Below are 23,844 nucleotides of genomic sequence, written 5' to 3' on the forward strand. Positions count from 1 at the left end.
ATAACTTAGATTTTCTTGTGCCTTTAGGTGAATTGCTCGCCTGCAGGTGTGTCCTTTCGCCTCGCAATTCAGGGGGCAATATAAAGGCACATTTGCATGCCGAGCGTGAGTTTCCTCGGAAACGCGAGATATTAATTAAATAAATAATCAGTGACAAATAAATAAAGCCTATGGCACACAACTGCAGCGCTGTGTCGCTGATAAAACAAAAGCACAATTACGTTACTCTTATGTTGGATTAAGGAAAGAGAGGTCTTGGATAAGTGGTGCGGGAAGCACGTATATTTCATTGACTGGCACACCGCCATATTTAATGTTATATAAGATCACTGCGAGTTGCAATCTTACTAGGCACTCGAATCTGTAAAGAATTTATATTTATGAAAGTAAGTAGAATTATTTAACTGTAGGCTTATTCGTTGAATATATCTGTTTTAACTAACTGTGTAAACTTTTTATGTTTAGTAGACAGTCACCTCTGTACGACGTATTGACATGGCTGGCAAATTATTCTAATATTGAGATTTAGATTTGAGTCCGCACCTACCGCAGCAGTCTTTGGAAACGATTTAAATACGAAGTCCGATTATTTGAGTCTTATTTCACGGTCAACTACGAATAACATTACATTTACGAAAAAGCCATTGTCAAGCGTCTGATACCGAATAATTAAACGTCATGCAAATATTAATTACAACCAATCACTATCATACAATAATACATAATTAATATTTTATTTTATTTTATTTATTTTATAGGCTCTAAATCCGGATACACCAATCTGGACAGTTGCAGCACGAGCCCTTGCTCCTAAGAGCAACTCTCCAAACTGCTGCCTTGTACCTCTTCTGTCATTGCTTGCATCACCTACAATCCATAAGTGAGCGAGCCTCTTTAAAGTAAGATCTTAGCGGCTTGAAAAATGATCGGTCTAGTGGCTGTGAAAAGTGTGTCGTATGACTAGGCAGACACTTCATTATCAACAGCTAGATCCAAAAGGGTGAGAAATTTTGGAAATTTGTGGTGAGGTCTTATGGGACCAAACTGGGAGGTGATCGGTCCCTAGGCTTACACACTACTTAATCTAACTTAAACTAACTTACGCTAAGGCCGACACACACACACACACACACACACACACACACACACACACACACACACCCATACGCGAGGGAGGACTCGAGCCTCCGACGGGGCGGCCGCGCGGCTGCCCCGCGTGGCAAAAGGGTGAGAGAATTCCTATGAGAACATGAGCATCTGGCAGTAGCAGAGCACACCCAGTTGCTTTCCTCGGAAGGAAGTGGATTTTGAAGCAATCCATGTAAACATCAGTACTCACGTAAGCGGATTCTCTTGTCATAACAATGTCTGATCCGGATGCATGTAAATGCACTACGGTGGTAAGAAATTTACTTTACCGTTACAGCAGGCCCAACTGTTATTTCCTCTGCTTTCTCAGCGTTTCTGCTTCCTTTTGCCGACACAAATTACTATTGCATTTCTGCTTCCTTTTGCCGCCACAACTTACCATTGCTCATTGTCTAACTGTAGACCAGTTTCGTCTACATTGTACGTACTACATGGTTTATACAAAAGCCCGTTTTCTGTTAATGTTTTTGTCAAAATATCAAAATAAGAACTGACTTCGTCCCTGTGGATTCCAATCACTCTGGCAACAGAAAGCCCTTACACTTTTCTCGTGCCTAAGTCTACATTGCGTTCTAAAAGTGAGAGAAGCCGATCTTTCCCTGCACGTCTCTTTCCCTGGTTGAATTTGTTTTTCAGTCCCATCTGATCATCTAAATTGAAAGCTATCTGCACGAGGTCTGACGGTTTGGGAGCAAAGCCATATGCTTGCAATTTCTTTAGGCGGGCAGCTAATTTATTTTCTGCGTCTTCACCCAAGTATGATAACGGTCCACGATCTATTTTCTTGAAACTGCGCGTAGCTAATCTTCTCCGCGCCGTTTTTTCTGGTATATTTTTTCATTCGAGCTGCTTTCCTTTCGGATTAGTCTCACGGCTTCTGATAGATCTTCTGTAGTCTGTTTTCCGCTGTCTGTTGTCCTGATGCGTTTTCTCGGAATTTTTCTGTGAAACGAAATCTGAAGGACTCCTGTTGGCGTTGCAAGCATGGCGGCATCTGACCCACAGTAACGTTGCGTCATCTGCTCGTTTTCATAGGGCCAGATGCCGCACCCCCGTTTTCACCAATGATGTTAGCGAAAGAAGCCGTATGTGCTAGTAGCCACGATTAAAAAGGAATCGTGTAAAATTTTCTTCACTTACCTTGGTCTCGAAATTTTAATTCCCTCAATTTGTCCTCTATTTTCCATTCTTGAAGTACAAAAACTTGCGAGTAAATTGATCTCACCAGCGCTTAGATGTGCAGCGTCACTCCCCACCGCCTCATGAGTCCCGCTTTTACCTGATGTGATGTGATGTGTTATCTGGGAAATTATACAGTCTCTATAAGACAAGCGTTGCACCAGTTGCACCATTAGTGTATGATTGAAGCGATTTCACAGCTCTACAATAACTTTATTATTTGAGACATTTTACAATGCTTTGCCCACACATACAAAAACTCAAAGTTTTTTTAGGCATTCACAAATGTTCGATACGTGCCCCTTTAGTGATTCGGCAGACATCAAGCCGATAATCAAGTTCCTCCCACACTCGGCGCAGCATGTCCCCATCAATGAGTTCGAAAGCATCGTTGATGCGAGCTCGCAGTTCTGGCACGTTTCTTGTTAGAGGAGGTTTAAACACTGAATCTTTCACATAACTCCACAGAAAGAAATCGCATGGGGTTAGGTCGGGAGAGCGTGGAGGCCATGACATGAATTGCTGATCATGATCTCCACCACCACCGATCCATCGGTTTTCCAATCTCCTGTTCAAGAAATGCCGAACATCATGATGGAAGTGCGGTGGAGCACCATCCTGTTGAAAGATGAAGTCGGCGCTGTCGGTCTCCAGTTGTGGCATGAGCCAATTTTCTAGCATGTCCAGATACACGTGTCCTGTAACGTTTTTTTCGCAGAAGAAAAAGGGGCCGTAAACTTTAAAGCGTGAGATTGCACAAAACACGTTCACTTTTGGTGAATTGCGAATTTGCTGCACGAATGCGTGAGGATTCTCTACCGCCCAGATTCGCACATTGTGTCTGTTCACTTCACCATTAAGAAAAAATGTTGCTTCATCACTGAAAACGAGTTTTGCACTGAACGCATCCTCTTCCATGAGCTGTTGCAACCGCGCCGAAAATTCAAGGCGTTTGACTTTGTCATTGGGTGTCAGGGCTTGTAGCAATTCTAAACGGTAAGGCTTCTGCTTTAGCCTTTTCCGTAAGATTTTCCAAACCGTCAGCTGTGGTACGTTTAGCTCCCTGCTTGCTTTATTCGTCGACTTCCGCGGGCTACGCGTGAAGCTTGCCCGCACGCGTTCAACCGTTTCTTCGCTCACTGCAGGCCGACCCGTTGATTTCCCCTTACAGTGGCATCCAGAAGCTTTAAACTGCGCATACCATCGCCGAATGGAGTTAGCAGTTGGTGGATCTTTGTTGAACTTCGTCCTGAAGTGTCGTTACACTGTTATGACTGACTGATGTGAGTGCATTTCAAGCACGACATACGCTTTCTCGGCTCCTGTCGCCATGTTGTCTCACTGCGCTCTCGAGCGCTCTGGCGGCAGAAACCTGAAGTGCGGCTTCAGTCGAACAGAACTTTATGAGTTTTTCTACGTATCTGTAGTGTGTCGTGACCATATGTCAATGAATGGAGCTACAGTGAATTTATGAAATCGCTTCAATCATTTGTAATAGCCCTGTATGTGTGTGTGTGTGTGTGTGTGTGTGTGTGTGTGTGTTCAGAGTAGTCGATGGGGATTGAGTCCTGATGACATTTAATCCCTATGGGAGTGGATGACGGCAGGAGGGGGTGACCTGCGAAGTCTAATGCGGGAATGTTTGGAGCAATTTCAAACAAAACCGGTACGTATGTGACTAGACGTAAAGCAGCTTAACACGGGACGTTAGCCTTTCGTGGCTCTAACAACTCACTACTCGGTTAGCAGAGCAGTTACCCTCGAAAGGCCAAGGTCCCGTGATCGAGTCTGGGTCACACAGTTGTAATCTGCCACGAAGTTTCATTTCAGCGCACACTCCGTTGCCGGGTGAAAATTTCACTCTCTTTTTGTAATATATAATTTGTATTGTAAGTGCTATAAGTGTAGGTCAGCACTAGCACTCCTGGAGATTATATTAAGGGAAGGGAAGGGAAGCTAAGGGAAGGGAAGGGAAGGGAAGGGAAAGGAATGGAATGGATTAAGGCGTGCCATGGATGCATGGATCTTGAACGCTGCAGAAATTTCAGCTAAATTTGCTATATATGTGGCTTTCTATATTTATTCTTTTAGAAACATGTAAACAAGCTGGATCTGTTTCTTATTCTATTGACAGGTTGCATTCTTTTTGTGTGTAATTTAAGATTGCAATGGACAAACAACCAAGCATCGACAAGACGTCAGCTAACTTATATGTAATGCCACTTGAGAAGTTGCAGGTAGAAAATAATCTTATCATCTAGATGTTCTGTCGTCAGATTTGGTCTCGTGTTATGTTCGCGGCTTCACCATCTATCCACTTGTTGGCCTTTCGGTAAGCCCTTGTAGTAAGCCGCTCCAGAAATATGCTGCGTTTGCAGCTCCATTTGGTAATCAGTCAGTCGACGGACTACGCAGGCCTTTCGTTCCCGTCGTTTGTGGCGCCGTTCCGCTGGTACGTCTGGAACACCAGAGAGAGAGGAAGGACGGTCAGCCTGAGCCAGATAGACAGAGAGAGGGAGAGGGGGGGGAGGAGGAGGGAGGTTGTTGCGCAGTGATGATGATGATGGTTTGATTTGTGGGGCGCCCAAGAGCACGGTCATCAGCGCCCATACAAAGTCCCATTTTTTACACAGTCCAATCTAGCAACTGTCACGCATGATGGCGAGGATGAAATGACGAGGACAACACAAAACACCCAGTACCCGGGCAGAGAAAAATCCCCAACCCGGCCGGGAACCGAAGCCGGCACCCTGTGATCCAGAGACAGCAACGCTAGCCAGTAGGCCACGAGCTGCGGACGTGTGGGGCGGTGCCACACTCTGATGGCAGCCGCCAGAACTGTGTGCTCTTACTGTGGTTGTTTTCAAAGCGAGGGACCTCAAAGGAGATATTTGAAGACAAGTAGTTGCCGCATGTCTCTTCGAAATCATGCCTGCAAACTGCGCAGCGCCCAAACGCCCGCATACAAGCAGGCAGACTGAATATTTCATATTTCAAGGGTGTAGTGCTTACAGATACTTTGCATTAGTCGTCCTCTACATTTGTCTTACCCGCCAGCACGGAAAGAACTTCTGCGTGTTATGTGAACAGCTTAATCTAGTATTTTCGCGTACACTGTGGTGAGAAAAGACATGGGACACCTCCTGATATAGTGTCGGACCTCCTTTCGTCCGGCGTGACGACCAACTAGACGTGACATGCATTCAGCAAGCCGTTGGAAGTCCTCTGCAGAAATATTGATCCATGCTGCCTGTATAGCAGGCCACAATTGCGAAAGTGTTGCCGGTGCAGGATTTTGTGCACGAACTGACCTATCGATTATATCCCATAAAAGTTCAGTGGCATCCATGTTGGGCCGGCCTGAGAGGCCGACCGGTTCTAGGCGCTTCAGTCTCGAACTGCGCGACTGCTACGGTCGCAGGTTCGAATCCTGCCTCGGGGATGGATGTGTGTGATGTCCTTAGGTTAGTTAGGTTTAAGTAGTTCTAAGTTCTAGGGGACTGATGACCTCCGATGTTAAGTCCCATAGTGCTCAGAGCCATTTGAACCATTTTTTGGATCCATGTTGGGCGATCTGGGTGGGCAAATCATTCCCTCGAACTGTCCAGGATGTTCTACATTCTGGTCACGTACAACTGTGTACCGGTGTCACGCCGCATTACTGTTGTTGTTGTTGTTCTTGTGGTCTTCAGTCCTGAGACTGGTTTGATGCAGCTGTCCATGCTACTCTATCCTGTGCAAGCTTCTTCATCTCCCAGTACCTACTGCAGCCTACATCCTTCTGAATCTGCTTAGTGTATTCATCTCTTGGTCTCCCTCTAAGATTTTTACGCTCCACGCTGCCCTCCAATACTAAATCGGTGATTCCTCGATGTCTCAGAATATGTCCTACCAACCGATCCCTTCTTCTAGTCAAGTTGCGCCATGAGCTCCTGTTCTCCCCAATTCTATTCAACGCCTCCTCGTTAGTTATGTGATCTACCGATCTAATCTTCAGCATTCTTCTGTAGCACCACATTTCGAATGCTTCTATTCTCTTCTTGTCCAAACTATTTATCGTCCATGTTTCACTTCCATACATGGCTACACTCCATACAAATACTTTCAGAAACGACTTCCTGACATTCAAATCTATACTCGATGTTAACAAATTTTTCTTCTTCAGAAACGCTTTCCTTGCCATTGTCAGTCTACATTTTATATCCTCTCTACTTCGACCATCATCGGTTATTTTGCTCCTTTACTACTTTAAGTGTCTCATTTCCTAATCTAATTCCCTCACCATCACTCGACTTAATTTGACCACATTCCATTACCCTCGTTTTGCTTTTGTTGATGTTCATCTTATATCCTCCTTTCAAGACACTGTCCATTCCGTTCAACTGCTCTTCCAAGTCCTTTGCTGTCTCTGACAGAATTACAATGTCATCGGCGAACCTCAAAGTTTTTCTTTCTTCTCCATGGATTTTAATACCTACTGCGAACTTTTCTTTTGTTTCCTTTATTGCTTATCAATATACATATTGAATAACATTGGGGATAGGCTACAACCCTGCCTCAGTCCCTTCCCAACCACTGCTTCCCCTTCGTGCCCCTCGACTCTGATAACTGCCATCTGGTTTCTGTACAAATTGTAAATACCCTTTCGCTCCCTGTATTTTATTCCTGCCACCATTTTCAACATTGTCAAAAGCTTTCTCTGAGTCTACAAATAGTAGAAACGTAGATTTGCCTTTCCTTAATCTTTCTTCTAAGATAAGTCGTAGGGTCAGTATTGCCTCACGTGTTCCAACATTTCTACGGAATCCAAACTGAACCTCCCCGAGGTCGGCTTCTACCACTTTTTCCTTTCGTCTGTAAAGAATTCGTTTTAGTATTTTGCAGCTGTGACTAATTAAACTGATAGTTCGGTAATTTTCACAACTGTCAACACCTGCTTTCTTTGGGATTGGAATTATTATATTCTTCTTGAAGTCTAAGGGTATTTCGCCTGTCTCAAACATCTTGCTCACCAGATGGTAGAATTTTGTCAGGACTGCCTCTCCCAAGGCTGTCAGTAGTTCTCAGGTCTTCCAGTGCTCTCTCAAACTCTTCACACAGTATCATATCCCCCATTACTACCCATAAAAATTTTATCGTTACTTGGGAACATGAATGGCTGCAGATGTTGTCCGAGTCGCCGAACATAACCATTTGCAGCCAATAATCTGTTCACTTGGTCCATATGATCCAGTGTACTCGTCGTAAACATAGCCCACGGCATTACGCAGCCACCACCAGCTTGCACAGTGCCTTGTTTATAACTTGGGCCCACGGCTTCATGGGGTCTGCCCAACACTCCAACCATACAATCAGCTCTTACCAACTGAAATCGGGCCTCATCCGACCAGGCCACTGTTTTCCAGTCGTCCAGGGTCGAACCAATACGGTCAGGAGTCCAGGAGAGGCACTGCAGGCTATGTCGTGCTGTTAGCAAAGGCACTCGCTTCGGTCGTCTGCTGCCACAGCCCATAATGCCAAAAGGAGATGTTCGTTGTACGTCTCACATTGATTTCTGCGGCTATTTCGTGCAATGTTGCTTGTCTGCCAGCACTGACAACTCTACGCAAACGCCGCTGCTCTCGGCCGTTAAGTGGAGGCCGTCGGCCACTGCATTGCTCGGGGTGAGAGGTTGAAAAACCCCCTTTTAAATTCCTTTATTGGGTTTTGTGATTTACCGAAGCCGCCAAACAGTTAATTATTATGATTATATGACCATGTGCTTAATGGATGAAAGGGTATCAGTTTTTCTGCTATGGTTTCAGGGGTATTTCAACCGAGTGCTGCTGTTCAGAGACAGAATAGCTAATTATTGAGAGTTTGTCTATTATTAAAAACCATAAAGGTTGCGATGTACAAACTGTACTATATTTACTAAAATGTAGACTTCCACGGCCGGAAATATCATGTCCATTATAATTATCCGGGCTGTTATGCCGTGGTCGGTTGATGAATTTGGTCTCAATTCCCAACGTTTCGTCTCCGATTGCGGGAGACATCTTCAAGGGGGTCCGTATCTCGATGGGAGGTCCAACACACCCACTGGCTCGCTACTGACTGCCGCTAAATTCCGTGTCCGCGCGCTCCCACGCCGCGGTGTGACGTCACGTGTTTTGAAAACGTCAGTGCAATTGGCCGCTGTCCGTCACCGTCAATCGCCGTTGCCATCACCCAGTAGTGGACGGGTCGTACACATCTTCTTTAACACAGGCATCCATACACCGTTTAATTTCACACCCTCCTCCTTTCGGTTGAAATTATTTGGGTGTTGCCTCCCTGTAGAGCCTTTCGTAGTATTCGCTTGTGGCCGCTAGTACTTGCGTCTCCTCGAAACGAATATTGTGGTTCCCTGGCTGGAAAGCATGCTCCGCAACAGCTGATCGTTCCGTTTCTCCTCTTCTACAATTTCCCTTGTGCTCTTCCAAACGTTTAGAAACAGTTCTTTTGGTGGTACCCACATAAACATCATCACAGCTGCATGGGATCCAATACACTCCAGATTTTTCCAATGGTTTGCGAGCGTCCTTGGCAGACCTAAGGTATTCCTGTATCTTCCTGGTGGGCTTGTAAATTACGGTAATATTCCGCTTCGTCAAGATCCTCCCTATTCTTTCCGTTACATTTTTAACAAACGGCAGGAAAACCTTAGATTTTGCAGTAGCCTGTACGCCAGTATGATTTCTGCGTGGCTGCCTCAACGCACATTTTATTTCGGAGGACGAAAATCCATTCTTCATTAATGCATTGTGGAGATGTTCCATCTCAGCGTCGAGCAACTCAGGTTCACAAATATATCTAGCTCTGGAAGTTTTCATTTCTTCTCCCTGGCCTTTAATTCCTCCTCCATTTTTTTTGTTTTCTTTACTATTTGGTCAATATACAGATTGAATAACATCGGGGATAGGCAACAACCCTGTCCCAATGCCAGTGCTTGCTTTTCGTGCCCTTCGACCCTTTTAACTGTCATCCGGTTTCTTTAGAAATTGCAAATAGCCTTTTGTTCCCTGTATTTTACCTCTGCCCCCTTCAGAATCTGAAAGAGTATTTTAGTCAACATTGTCAAAAGCTTTCTGTAAGTCTACAAATGCTATAAATATAGGTTTACCTTTCCTTTACCTATCTTCTATGAGAATGGGTAGGGTCTATATCGACTCGCGTGTTAAGTTTCTTCTGAATCCAAACTAATTTTCCCCGAGGTAGGTTTCTACATCTACATCTACATTTATACTCCGCAAGCCACCCAACGGTGTGTGGCGGAGGGCACTTTACGTGCCACTGTCATTACTTCCCTTTCCTGTTCCAGTCGCGTATGGTTCGAGGGACGAACGACTGCCGGAAAGCCTGCGTGCGCGCTCGAATCTATCTAATTTTACATTCGTGATCTCCTCGGGAGGTACAAGTAGGGGGAAGCAATATATTCGATACCTCATCCAGAAACGCACTCTCTCGAAACCTGGACAGCAAGCTACACCGCGATGCAGAGCGAATCTATTGCAGGGCCTGCCACTTGAGTTTGTTAAACATCTCCGTAACGCTATGACGGTTACCAAATAACCCTGGGACGAAACGCGCCGGTCTTCTTTGGATCTTCTCTATCTCCTCCGTCAACCCGATCTGGTACGGATCCCACATTGATGAGCAATATTCGAGTATAGGTCGAACGAGTGTTTTGTAAGCCACCCCCTTTGTTGATGGACTACATTTTCTAAGGACTCTCCCAATGAATCTCAACCTGGTACCCACCTTACCAACAATTATTTTTATATGATCATTCCACTTCAAATCTTTCCGTACGCATACTCCCAGATATTTTACATAAATAACTGCTACCAGTGTTTGTTCCGCTTCTACCTGTTTTTCCATTCTTCTGTAAAGGATTCGTGCTAGTATTAACACGTTATGTATGCATTTTTTTTTAAATTTATGTAGATATCTAGCACCCTGTTTTGTGCTTCCTCGGTCAATTCTTTACGGATCCGAAGGTAGCAACATAATTTTGCAGAGCACTGAATCTGAATAAATGTTCTACTAGAGCGGTGGTGGCGTTTTGAAGTTCGTTGCTTCTGTTTTCATATCGCTCTCGATCGCCCCGAAAGTGGAATGGTGTCAGGCATGTACTATCTCTTTGGTGCGGACGGGAGGGGAGGTTAGGGACGCTGGCTTGCCGTCGTCCTGTTTCGCTCACCTGCCTCGCGCGCTCCAGGAAACTCTGGAGGACGTCTTCGCCGGCCTCCGCTGCCAGCCGGTGCAGAGCGCCGCCGGGCTCCCTCAGCAGCTGGTACGGGTGGCCGAATTGCTGCGAACATCACAACACGTGGACAGGCTCACACACTGACGTCAGACACCCACAAGCCTACTGGAGGGCTCTGAAACGAACATCGATTACAGCAGCAAATGAATGTTACGAGAGCCGTTCAGTAAGTAAAGCGACGTATTTTTTTTTTTCCTCGGCCAGTTTCGGTAGAAGAAGTGCAGAGTGGGACACGGTGCGATATTCCCGCTGTAGCCCCTATACTTTCGAGAAGTTCCAGTCGGTGGCAGCGCTATGGGTAGCGTTCAAAGTGGCGTCTGTAACTGAGGCGCGTCCCGAACAGACACTCGTCACTGGGTTTCTTTTGGCGGACAACCAGAGCGCTTGCGGGAAGTCTACGGAGGGCTGCCAGTGAACAAAGCCACGGTGAGTCGTTGGGCGTGGCGTGTGTCATCGTCGCAAACCTGTGCGAGCTCCCGCGTGCTGGTCGGCGGCGCACGTCTGTGACTCCTGACGTATTGGAACGCGCAGACGCTGTCATTCGAGGTGATGGATCGATCACAGTCAGACACCTGGCTGCGCAACTGGAATTCTCTGTTCGTAGTGCTGACAGACTCTTCCACCAGGTGGGGTGCTCAGAGGTGTGTGAACGCCGTGTTCTTCGCCGTCTGACAGAAGGTCGTAAGGAGCGCCGAAAGACTGCAGTCCGAGGGATGCATTACGTGGGTGATGGGGAGGTTACTGCCGCAGCGAGACGTTGGCTCCGGCGTCGACCGATACTGTGGTACCGTGCAGGCATACATGTACTTCCAGCAGGGTAGCGTAGGGCCGTCGATTTCAACGGAGGTAATGTTGAAATTAAGGTTTTGTAGCAAGAAAAGTGCGAAATAATATGGTGTATTGGAAAAAATTGGAGCGAAAGGCTATTTACAATTTGTACAGAAAGCAGATGGCAGTTATAAGAGTCGGGGGTATGACAGGAAAGCAGTGGTTGGGAAAGGGAGTGAGACAGGGTTGTAGCCTTTCTCCGATGTTATTCAATCTGTATATCGAGCAAGCAATAAGGGAAACAAAAGAAAAGTTCGGAGTAGGTATTAAAATCCATGGAGAAGAAATAAAAACTTTGAGGTTCGCCGATGACATTGTAATTCGGTCAGAGACAGCAAAGGACTTGGAAGAGCAGTTGAACGGAATAGACAGTGTCTTGAAAGGAGGATATAAGATGAACATCAACAAAACTAAAACGAGGATAATGGAATGTAGTCGAATTAAGTCGGGTGATACTGAGGGAATTAGAGTAGGAAATGAGACACTTAAAGTAGTAAAGGAGTTTTGCTATTTGGGGACGAAATAACTGATGATGGTCGAAGTAGAGAGGATATAAAATGTAGACTGGCAATGGCAAGGAAAGCGTTGTTCAATATTCAACTGTTAAATAAATGAGTCCTTCAATCTTTACATTCTCCCTTTCATTGCGTGAAATCACCATTAGTGTCACAGTAGAATAATGCAATCACTTCCATGGTTCCTAAAATACGCTTTTAGAGCCCTTATTTTCTAGATACGTTTTGTTGCCTCTGAAAGCTTGTCGGTGGAGTTCTGGTTCACGTGTTCATAAGGTGCGCTACCCTAGAATTTTGGCAATAATCCGAAGTCGACCGCTCGCCTTTCCTACAACTGACCTTACCAGTTCCATTTCGCGGCGTTTCTTAGTGTCGCTCCTAGATATTTTATCGGCATAACTGATACAGGAAAAGTGCCATTAATGCTGTATGCGGGTATTCTTAAACATCCGAATTAACTTATCACAGGTCTCTGGGAGAACGCAAACTACTGTAAATACTAGCGGTGAAATATTTTTCGTATATCACCTCAGGAAATGTGGAGTGCTGCTAGCAAACGTGAAATTAGGGTAAAAATATCAGTGCCAACTGCTTGAATAGCTCGAAAATGTGCATGCAGACTACTCTTGGAGATGTACTCGTAAGTCAGACAAAGTTGCTGTATGTAAAACTCATACAACACATTTTGTAACTAACTGTTTTTAGATGTAGATGCGAAACTTAGTCGCAATTATGTTTCATTCCCTATCACTGAAGATGTTTTAAAGCAATAAATCGAAACGCTTATTCTGAAAGAAATCCGCACTTTTCAGTACCTACAATGACGGATTTCAAATCCCTGTAGTAAAGCAACTACGGACCCACAGATGAAGGACTGAACAAGTTATGTAGGTTAATGCTGTCTCTTGCGACAGTAATGAAAATCTTAAGACCAAAAGCTTTACGCTTCGTAGTAAAGCTTCCTCAGTGGTCAACGTTCTCCTACACACGTGTTACATTATTCATCGAGATAGCACTGGACATGCTCAGTGTAGAAACGTAAATATATTTCCTGTTAGTGAAAGTGCTGTGCTTTAAAAATTATCTTCTGGCACTTGTGTTTATAAACGTAATTTAATTATGAATGTTGGTATATAACACAAAATATACAATACATATATACAGAGGTACATTACACTTAGTGTAACTGACCTCTGTGGTAGAGAATATGAATACAAAAGATCAATAAGAAGTGTACAATGCGAATACACATAGATAAGTAGCGCACACATGATTGAGTATAACTGACGTTTGTGGTACAAACACACAAAATAAAAGTACGATTCATAACATTATGGAAATACACAAAGACTACCAATGCGATCAATGTCCCGTGTTAGTGTAAGTAATGGTCATGGCACACAATAAGAAAATTCACAAAAAATACAAAATAAGAATACACAAAGATGGATAATGCACAAGACTGATCTCCCTTAATATAACTGACACTTCTGATAAAATATTCTGAATGTGAATACAAAATATGAATTTTCTAAGACAAATAATGCGTATCCATTTCCCCCACAGTGTAAGTGACGTTTGTGGTACACAGTATAAAAATAAGTACAGAATAATGAATAAAAAACACAACTACACCAAGCTGTATGGTGTACATGACTGTCCTCTCTTAGTGTTGTCGTCCGTAGCTCGTGGTCGCGCGGTAGCGTTCCCGCGCCCGGGTTCCCGGGTTCGATTCCCGACGGGGTCAGGGATTTTCTGGGTGTTGTGTGATGTCCTTAGGTTAGTTAGGTTTAAAGTTCTAGGGGACTGATGACCATATATGTTAAGTCCCATAGTGCTCAGAGCCATTTTTTTCTTAGTGTTGTAACTGTATTACAAAAACATAAAATACAAATACGAAATAAAAAGACACAGGACAAATACACAGACATAAAACATAAATATGAATATACAGTAAGAAGCACACAATACAAATACGCAGTCTGATGGCACACATTGCTCTTCTCGGTTAGTGTAAGTGACGTTTGTGTGGTAGGAAAGGTATTTAACCACATAATAAAAATGACGTTAATTACAAAATCGTGAATAGGCAATTGCTCACCATCGGTGAACCTTGTTGGAAGTGAAACAAATGTCGAAGTAAAAGCGGAAGGTGGGGATATGCAGTTGCAGTTGAATAAAAAGCTCGTCGCCCTTTAGAGTCACCTAGCGATATAAATTACCCTGTATAGAAGAACGCAACAGCCGCTTACCTCAACCTTTCCATTGTTCATGACGAGCACCTTGTCGCAGTCCATGACGGTGTGGATTCTGTGGGCAATGATGATGACTGTGCATCTGGCGAAGAGCTTCCGCCACGTCCTCTGGATGATCGCATCCGTCCTGAAACAGAAAACAGTTCACTGGCGCCAGGCTACATCTGGTTCCACTTATACAGTAGGAAGCACCGTGAGGTATCAACAAAATTACGCTGCAGCTACACCGTACTGTAGTTCATTGCGCATACTCCGCAGTGGTGGAGTAGGGCCTGTATGCACGGATGACTGCCGTCCGATACAGGACCCGTCTATTGATTCGCACTTTTGTTTCCACCGTCACGACTTTTGTCTGTGAACATCTGCGTCTGTACTCCAAAAGCCACCATCCGGTAGGTGGCGGAGGGTGCATGACATTGCACCAGTGTCATTCACGACTCTTGCTCTTTCATTCACGTATGGTACGCGGGAAGAAGAGAAAAAATCTTGGTACCCCTCTACATGAGACCTGATTTCTCTGATCACGGTTGTTGCGCGAGATGTGTTAATGGAGGGCTGTTTTTCTAAGAATTTAGGAAAATTGTCCTGGTCGAACAATGCCTTCCTTGTATCGCGTCTGCTGAGCAATTCTGTAACTCTCGCACTTTGACTACATAAACTTCTTAAGGGTCCCACACCGACGGGCGATAGTAACTGATGGAAAAGGAGTTTTGTAAACGACCCCTTTTAGCGGGAATTATACTTCATTAAATATATTCTGATGACCTATTAGACGATGATCAAATTGTTTTTAGGATACTGATGGTGAAACACCTGCATTCTTTCCGTTTCAAACTTTACATTATTTTTGAGTCGCGTTTGTTTCTTCACTGTGTGATAGGTGAGTCTGTACGTAGCACATTACACTCATAGATAACGTCTCACTATATATCTGATCTGATATGTTAGCACACTACACTCGCAGAAAACGTCGCTGCATATGTGGCAGTTGTCATGTGTTCATGTTATTGAATAAACCTCGCGTATAATGTACTAAATACTGAAATGCGATTTAACATCATCATGAAAATGTGCAACGAAACTGAGACAGGTGCTCTGATATCACAACAGCCGGAGGTAAAACCTGCAATACCCACATGACGTCGAACTAATAAACAGCCTCGCCACTGGACTACTTGTGGTGTCACCGCCAGACACCACACTTGCTAGGTGGTAGCATTTAAATCGGCCGCGGTCCGTTAGTATATGTCGGACCCGCGTGTCGCCACTATCAGTGATTGCAGACCGAGCGCCGCCACACGGCAGGTCTAGTCTAGAGAGACTCCCTAGCACTCGCCCCAGTTGTACAGCCGACTTTGCTAGCGATGGTTCACTGTCTACATACGCTCTCATTTGCAGAGACGACAGTTAAGCATAGCCTTCAGCTACGTCATTTGCTACGACCTAGCAAGGCGCCATATTCAGTTACTATTCTGAACAGATCATATTGTGAATCATGTACCGTCAAGAGCGACGTTCATCATTAATGGATTAAAGTTAAGTATCAAACTAATTACGTCCGCTTTCTGAGTTCTAATTCCTTGTCATGTTCCAGACTTCACACCAGTATAGTTCTTCCCTCCTCACGCCAGACTGCGTGAGCTAAAACGCGTGCATTTCGGCCTTCACTAGTAACACGGTGTTGGCTCTTCTGCCAACACAACACTACGAACTAACGATACTTTACTCTGTAGCTGCCTCAGTAACGTAGGTAGTACTGCAGCGAATTGCTTGATTGCTGAAGATAAACATCAATGGCTCAAGACACTTCGTATGTCATACAATATATATATTATAAAAATGGATGTACATATGTATGTATGTATGTACCACATCTACACCTAAACCACTGGCACAATTTCGGCCAAACTTGGTACTCATATTACTTACTCAGTTGAAAGAAATACTGTGAGGGTAAGAACCAGCAACGTCCTATAGAGGAGGGGGTCATAATGTGGAGACACATCCGTGGGGGTAGAAATGGATAGAAAGGAGGATATGAACATAGGTAGGAGCGAGGAATAGATGGACACATAGAGGGGAACGGGCATGAACATAGAAAGGGAAGGGGTGGAGGTGGACAGAGGAAGGAAAGAGCAGGATATGAAAAGAGAGCGGTGGAGGAAGAGATAAAGGAAGTAGAGGAGGAGATAGAGGGGCAGGACGAGATTGATTCAGAGGAGGGGGTGGAGGAGTTGGACAAAGGGGGAAGGAGCAGATGAACAGCGGTGGAAGGAGTGGGTAGGCAGAGGGGGCAGGAGCATAAGGGCAGAGAAACTGGGAAAGAGCACATGGAAAGAGTTATGGAGGGGTAGCAGATGGACAGAGAGACCGACAGAGGGAGATAGACAATGGGGCTGGAAGAGGTGAACACAGAGAGAGAGAGGACAGAAGGATATGGACGTATAGGAGGGCGGAGGAGACAGCAAAGAGAGGTGGAAGGAGGAATTGTGCTAATAGAAGTGGAGTGAATACATACCTGAGCAACGCCAGGTACTCACCTACAAAACTGTTATAAATCTTCGATCACAAACCATTTTCATTTGTTTTACAATCGTTTTCGATCTTTATCATCAGGTACGTTTGTCATTCCCCGGGAGAAATGGTCAGTAGTCAGGGACACAACATAAACGATCATTCCATTGGCTCTAAAATACAGTTCTTAACAGCTATGAGCACTTGCTCATCTTCGATACTGTGAAACTGCTCTCTTCTAGTGAAGAGCTCTTAAAGTATTCACATTAGAGCCCATGTTTCCTAGACGTTTTTGCTTCGATAGATCTTTCTGATCGTATCCGTGAGTGTTGATCATTCCCGCTGGCTGCTGACACACCCTGCATAAAACGAAACAAAAAACTTAAATATATATGTATATGGTATCTGTTCTTTCGGACATGTGACCAAGCAGCTCGTTAGAATGAAATTACATTGAAATGAATACCCTTAGCTGCATAAGGCATTGATATACACTACTGGCCATTAAAATTGCCACACCAAGAAGAAATGCAGATGATAAACGGGTATTCATTGGACAAATATATTATACTAGAACTGACATGTCATTACATTTTCACGCAATTTGGGTGCATAGATCCTGAGAAATCGCTATCCAGAACAACCACCTCTGGCCGTAATAACGGCCTTGATACGCCTGGGCATTGAGTCAAACAGAGCTTGGATGGCGTGTACAGGTACAGCTGCCCTTGCAGCTTGATCACGATACCACAGTTCATCAAGAGTAGTGACTGGCGTTTAGTGACGAGCCAGTTGCTCGGCCACCATTGACCAGACGTTATCAATTGGTGAGAGATCTGGAAAATGTGCTGGCGAGGGCAGCAGTCGAACATTTTCCGTATCCAGAAAGGCCCGTACAGGACCTGCAACATGCGGTCGTGCATTATCATGCTGAAATGTAGGGTTTCGCAGGGATCGAATGAAGGGTAGAGCCACGGGTCGCAACACATCTGAAATGTAACGTCCACTGTTCAAAGTGCCGTCAAGGCAAACAAGAGGTGACCGAGACGTGTAACCAATGGCATCCCATACCATCACGCCGGGTGATACGCCAGTATGGCGATGACGAATACACGCTTCCAGTGTGCGTTCACCGCGATGTCGCCCAACACGGATGTCACCATCACGATGCTATAAACACAACCAGGATTCATCTGAAAAAATGACGTTTTGCGATTCGTGCACCTAGGTTTTTCGTTGGGTACACCATCGCAGGCGCTCCTGTCTGTGATCCAGCGTCAAGGGTAACCGTAGCCATGGTCTCCGAGCCGATACTCCATGCTGCTGCAAACGTCGTCGAACTGTTCGTGCAGATGGTTGTTGTCTTGCAAACGTCCCCATCTGTTGACTCAGGGATCGGGACGTGGCTGCACGATCTGTTACAGCCATGCAGATAAGATGCCTGTCATCTAGACTGCTAGTGATACGAGGCCGTTGGGATTTAGCACAGCGTTCCGTATTACCCTCCTGAACCCACCGATTCCATATTCTGCTAACAGTCTTTGGATCTCTACCAACGCGAGCAGCAATGTCGCCATACGATAAACCGCAATCGCGATAGGCTACAATCCGACCTTTATCAAAGTCGGAAACGTGATGGTACGCATTTCTCCTCCTTGCACGAGGCATCACGACAACGTTTCACCAGGCAACGCCGGTCAACTGCTGTTTGTGTATGAGAAATCGGTTGGAAACTTTCCTCGTGCAGCACGTTGTAGGTATCGCCACCGGCGCCAACCTTGTGTGAATGCTCTGAAAAGCTAATCATTTGCATATCACAGCATCTTCTTCCTGTACGTTAATTTTCGCGTCTGTAGCACGTCATCTTCATGGCAGACGCTCTATTCATCTGAGCCACCGAGGACACAGAATCGGCGGTAAAGCCACGAGTAATGAGTATGATGGGCAGGGGCACTATGAATTTAGTGCGGGGCAATAAGTTGCGAATGTGTGTCTCACGAGAGGCGTGCCAGAGATAAGTCCATGAAGTCGCACTATCCTCTGTGTCCTCGGTGGCTCAGATGGATAGAGAGTCTGCCATGTAAGCAGCATATCCCGGGTTCGAGTCCCGGCCGGGGCATACAGTTTCAACTGTCCCCGCTGACTTATATGAACGTCTGTTGCAGCTAAGGGTATTCATTTCATTGTAATTTCAAAAAAGTTAATACCAAGTACCGTCAACAGATGTAAGAACATAATGACACTATTATAAACACAACTGACCTATATTGCAGGGTGACTAAGAATACTGTTAGTTTTGTTATCTTATTGCATCTCTTGACTGCGCACATCTCGCGTACAAGTTTTTCTGTCTTATACACTATTTTGGAATGAAAGGTATGTCTGACGGTGAACATACAGATCTCAATTGGCCATAGAACAAAAGAGATATTTTGCGATGCAAGAATGTTTCATTGTACTCTGTTATAAAAGTAATAAGCCGTAAATAGCGTCACAGGTTGTGTTATGTACTCATATAACCTTCAGCTATGCCGGATATGAAACTGTATCGATTCCCCGACATCCCATGCAGGTTTCTGCCCTTCCCTCGTCTGCTTCAGTACACGAGACGCGTAGGGCACAGCTGGGCACTGTACTCACTCGTGGTCGATGTTGGCGGTCGCCTCGTCCATGATCAGCACCTTGGCGTTCCTCAGGGCCGCCCTGGCCAGGCAGATGAGCTGCCGCTGTCCAGCGCTCCAGCCGCTGCCTCCAGCGCCCACTGGAGTCTCCAGACCGGTCCCAGCGATCAGACCGCTGAGCTCCACCTAGAAGCATACCAGCTGCTGCAAACTCGGTGACCCTGCAAACTATAACACTGTCCATTAAAATTGCTACACCACGAAGATGACGTGCTACAGACACGAAATTTAACCGACAGGAAGAAGATGCTGTGATATTCAATATGATTAGCTTTTCAGAGCATTCACACAAGGTTGGCGCCAGTGGCGACACCTACAACGTGCTGACATGAGGAAAGTTTCCAGCCGATTTCTCATACACAAACAGCACTTGACCGGCGTTGCCTGGTGAAACGTCGTCATCATTCTTCGTGTAAGGAAGAGAAATGCGTACCATCACGTTTCCGACTTTGATAAAGGTCGGATTGTAGCCTATCGCGATTCCGGTTTATCGTATCGTGACATTGCTGCACGCGTTGGTCGAGATCCAATGACTGTTAGCAGAATATGGAATCGGTGCGTTCAAGAGAGTAATACGGAACGCCGTGCTGGATCCCCTCGTATCACTAGCACTCGAGATGACAGGCATCTTATCCGCATGGCTTCAGGAGGGTAATACGGAACACCGTGCTCGATCCGAACGGCCTCGTATCACTAGCAGTCGAGATGACAGGCATTTTATCAGCATGGCTGTAACGGATCGTGCAGCCACGTCTCGATCCCTGAGTCAGCAGATGGGGACGTTTGCAAGACAACAACCATCTGCACGGACAGTTAGACGACGTTTGCAGCAGCACGGACTATCAGCCCGGAGACCGTGGCTGCGGTTACCCTTGACGCTGCGTCCCAGACGGGAGCGCCTCTGATGGTGTACTTAACGACGAACCTGCATACACGAATGGCAAAACGTCATTTTTTGGGATGAATCCAGGTTCTGTTTACAGCATCATGATGGTCGCATCCGTGTTTGGCGACATCGCGATGAATTGACATTGGAAGCGTGTATTCGTCATCGCCACTGGCGTATCTACCGGCGTGATGGTATGGGGTGTCATTGGTTCCACGTCTCGGTCACGTCTTGTTCGCATTGACGGCACTTTGAACATTGGACGTTACATTTCAGATGTGTTACGACCCGTGGCTCTACCCTTCATTCGATCCCTTCGAAACCCTACATTTCAGCAGGATAATGCACGACCGCATGTTGCAAGTCCTGTACGGGCCTTTCTCGACACAGAAAATATTCGACTGCTGCCCTGGCCAGCACATTCTCCAGATCTCTCCCCAATTGAAAACGTCTGGTCAATGGTGGCCGAGCAACTGGCTCGTCACAATATGCCAGTTGCTACTCTTGATGACCTGTGGTATCGTGTTGAAGCTGCGTGGGCAGCTGTACCTGTAGACGCCATCCAAGCTCTGTTTGACTCAATGCCCAGGCGTATCGAGGCCGTTATTACGGCCAGAGGTGGTTGGTATGGGTACTGATTTCTCAGGAACTATGCACCCAAATTTCGTGAAAATGTAATGACATGTCAGTTGTAGTATAATATATTTGTCCAATGAATACCGGTTTATGATCTGCATTTCTTTTTGGTGTAGCAATTTTAATGGCCAGTAGTGTACAATATCACAGGAATGTGTCGTATACGACACTGACACCACTACACTATTATTAGAAAACTGATTATGTTTTGAAACTTCCTGGCAGATTAAAACTGTGTGCCCGACCGAGACTCGAACTCGGGACCTTTGCCTTCCGTGGGCAAGTGCTCTACCAACTGAGCTACCGAAGCACGACTCATGCCCGGTACTCACAGCTCTACTTCTGCCAGTATCTCGTCTCCTACCTTCCAAACTTTACAGAAGCTCTCCTGCGATCCTTGCAGAACTAGCACTCCTGAAAGAAAGGATATTGCGGAGACATGGCTTAGCCACTCATATCAGCGCACACTCCGCTGCAGAGTGAAAATCTCATCCTGGAAACATCCCCCAGGCTGTGGCGAAGCCATGTTTCCGCAATATCGTTTCTTTCAGGAGTACTAGTTCTGCAAGGTTCGCAGGAGAGCTTCTGTAAACTTTGGAAGGTAGGAGACGAGGCACTGGCAGAAGTAAAGCTGTGAGGAGGGGCGTGAGTCGTGCTTGGGTAGCTCAGTCGGTAGAGCACTTCCCCGCGAAAGGCAAAGGTCCCGAGTTCGAGTCTCGGTCGGGCACACAGTTTTAATCTGCCAGGAAGTTTCATATCAGCGCACACTCCGCTGCAGAGTGAAAATCTCATTCTGATTATGTTTTGTCGTGTGATTGGTGATGGGGAAATACACTGCCGGAAAAAAAAATCGGAACACCAGGAAGAAGTTATGAGATAGAAACGACAGTTGTTAGGCGTGTTTCTACATCTGAAAGACGATGTATGTCTGAATTTCATGCCCATCCCACGAGGATGCAAATCAGATCTGCTTTAAATGCGCGCAGTAACGGTCGTGAGCGTTAGTTACTTGTGAGATTGGACGTGGTGCGTTGATGTTAGCCAAGAATGCGTGTAGGGTGACGAAGACGCCATTATCAACAACTCACTTAGTTCGAACAAGGTCGTGTAATAGGGCTACGAGAAGTTGGATGTTCCTTATGCGATACTGCAGAAAGACTTAGCAGGAATATAGCCAGCGGTGGTCAGGAGAATGTACTGTCGCAATAAGCTCGGGCCCCGGACGGCTATGTGGCGCTTCGGAGAGGGAAGAACTCCGTGTTCGGCGTATGGATCTGGCGCATCGTACTGTAGCTACAGCAGCAGTTGGAACAACAGTGACACAACGAACGGTTGCAAATCGGTTACTGTAAAGACAGCTCCGAACCAGAACCCTGTAGTGTGCATTCCACTGACCCCAAACCACCGTCATTTGCGACTTCAGTCGAGTCAAGCGAGAGCTCATTCGAGGGGTGGGTGGAAGTCTGTCGTACTTTCAGATGATAGCTGGTCTGCTCTGCCCTCTATCGTGGTGCCAGCGACAGCCGAGTGCTGGTTAGGAGGTGGCCAGTTTAGGCCCTGCAGCCAACGTGTCTGCTCACCAGACACACTGGACCTGCAGCTGGAGGTACGGTCTGACAAGGGAACCTCCCCATCGCACCCCCCTCAGATTTAGTTATAAGTTGGCACAGTGGATAGGCCTTGAAAAACTGAACACAGATCAATCGAGAAAACAGGAAGAAGTTGTGTGGAACTATCAAAAAATAAGCAAAATATACAAACTGAGTAGTCCATGCGCAAGACAAGCAACATCAGGGACAGTGTGAGCTCAGGACCGCCGTGGTCCCGTGGTTAGCGTGAGCAGGTGCGGAACTTGAGGTCCTTGGTTCAAGTGTTCCCTCGAGTGAAAAGTTTACTTTCTTTATTTTCGCAGAGTTATGATCTGTCCGTTCGTTCATTGACGTCTCTGTTCACTGTAATAAGTTTAGTGTCTGTCTTTTTGCGACCGCACCGCAAAACCGTGCGATTAGTAGACGAAAGGACGTGCCTCTCCAATGGGAACCGAAAACACTTGATCGCAAGGTCATAAGTCAACCGATTCCTCCACAGGAAAACACGTCTGATATATTCTATACGACACTCGTGACGGCATGTGCGTCACATGACAGGAATATGTTGTCGACCCACCTAACTTGTACACTTGGCGAATGGGTAAAAAGATTCTTCTACCTTGCCCGATTTAGGTTTTCTTGTGGATGTGATAATCTCATCCCAAAAAAGTGATGAAATCATAAGAGTTTGTCACATAAACTGCAACAAATGAATGCCACAGTTTCACAGTCGCACAGTTTTTCCTGTGCTCTGTCAAAACATATGTTTTTAAAGTTTTCAAATTTTTCCGTTTAGGTGTAGCGTACCCATACTACGGCGCAGTTACCTCGCATCGGACGAACAGACGGACAGATAATAATTGTCTGAAAATAAAAAAATTAAACTTTTCACTCGAGGGAAGACTTGGACCAAGGACCTGTCGTTCCGCAACTGCTCACGCTAACCACGGGACCACGGCGCTCCTGAGCTCACACTATCCTTGATGTTACCTATCTTGCGCATGGACTACTTAGTTTGTATTTTTTGCTTATTTTTTTTCATAGTTCCACACAACTTCTTCCTGTTTTCTCGACTGATCTGCGTTCAGTTTTTCAAGGCCTATCCACTGTGCCAACTTATAACTAAATCTGAGGGGGCTGCGATGGGGAGTTTCCCTTGTGAGGTGCAATGACCTCTCTCGTGGTTATCCCATGCACTCTGACTGCAGCTTTGTCTGCTGATTCGAACTGTTGTGCTGCTCTTCATGAACAGCTTTCCTGGGGGGTGCTTCCCAGCAGGATAAACCGCGCGACCGCTACGGCCGCAGGTGAGAATCCTGCCT

The 23,844-nt window shown here is 45.8% G+C and overlaps 1 protein-coding gene and 1 non-coding gene across 2 annotated transcripts in view; both read right to left on the reverse strand.

Annotated features, from left to right (window-relative positions):
- Positions 1-4,496: 4,496 nt before the first annotated feature.
- The window catches only part of LOC124716877 (ATP-binding cassette subfamily C member 4-like), a 193,344-nt gene continuing 173,996 nt past the window's right edge, over positions 4,497-23,844 (reverse strand). Inside the window, exons 20-23 of the mRNA XM_047243429.1 lie at positions 19,371-19,537; positions 14,214-14,343; positions 10,553-10,663; positions 4,497-4,786 (exon numbers count right to left, since the gene is read on the reverse strand). Of these exons, the coding sequence (XP_047099385.1) occupies positions 4,736-4,786; positions 10,553-10,663; positions 14,214-14,343; positions 19,371-19,537 (459 nt within the window). The 3' untranslated portion in view covers positions 4,497-4,735. The remainder of the gene's footprint in view (positions 4,787-10,552; positions 10,664-14,213; positions 14,344-19,370; positions 19,538-23,844) is intronic.
- On the reverse strand, positions 21,170-21,244 carry Trnap-cgg. The gene has a single exon. It is a non-coding gene; the product is annotated as a tRNA-Pro (tRNA).

The sequence above is a fragment of the Schistocerca piceifrons genome, chromosome 9 (genome assembly GCF_021461385.2).
Source record: "Schistocerca piceifrons isolate TAMUIC-IGC-003096 chromosome 9, iqSchPice1.1, whole genome shotgun sequence".
Classification (NCBI taxonomy): domain Eukaryota; kingdom Metazoa; phylum Arthropoda; class Insecta; order Orthoptera; family Acrididae; genus Schistocerca; species Schistocerca piceifrons.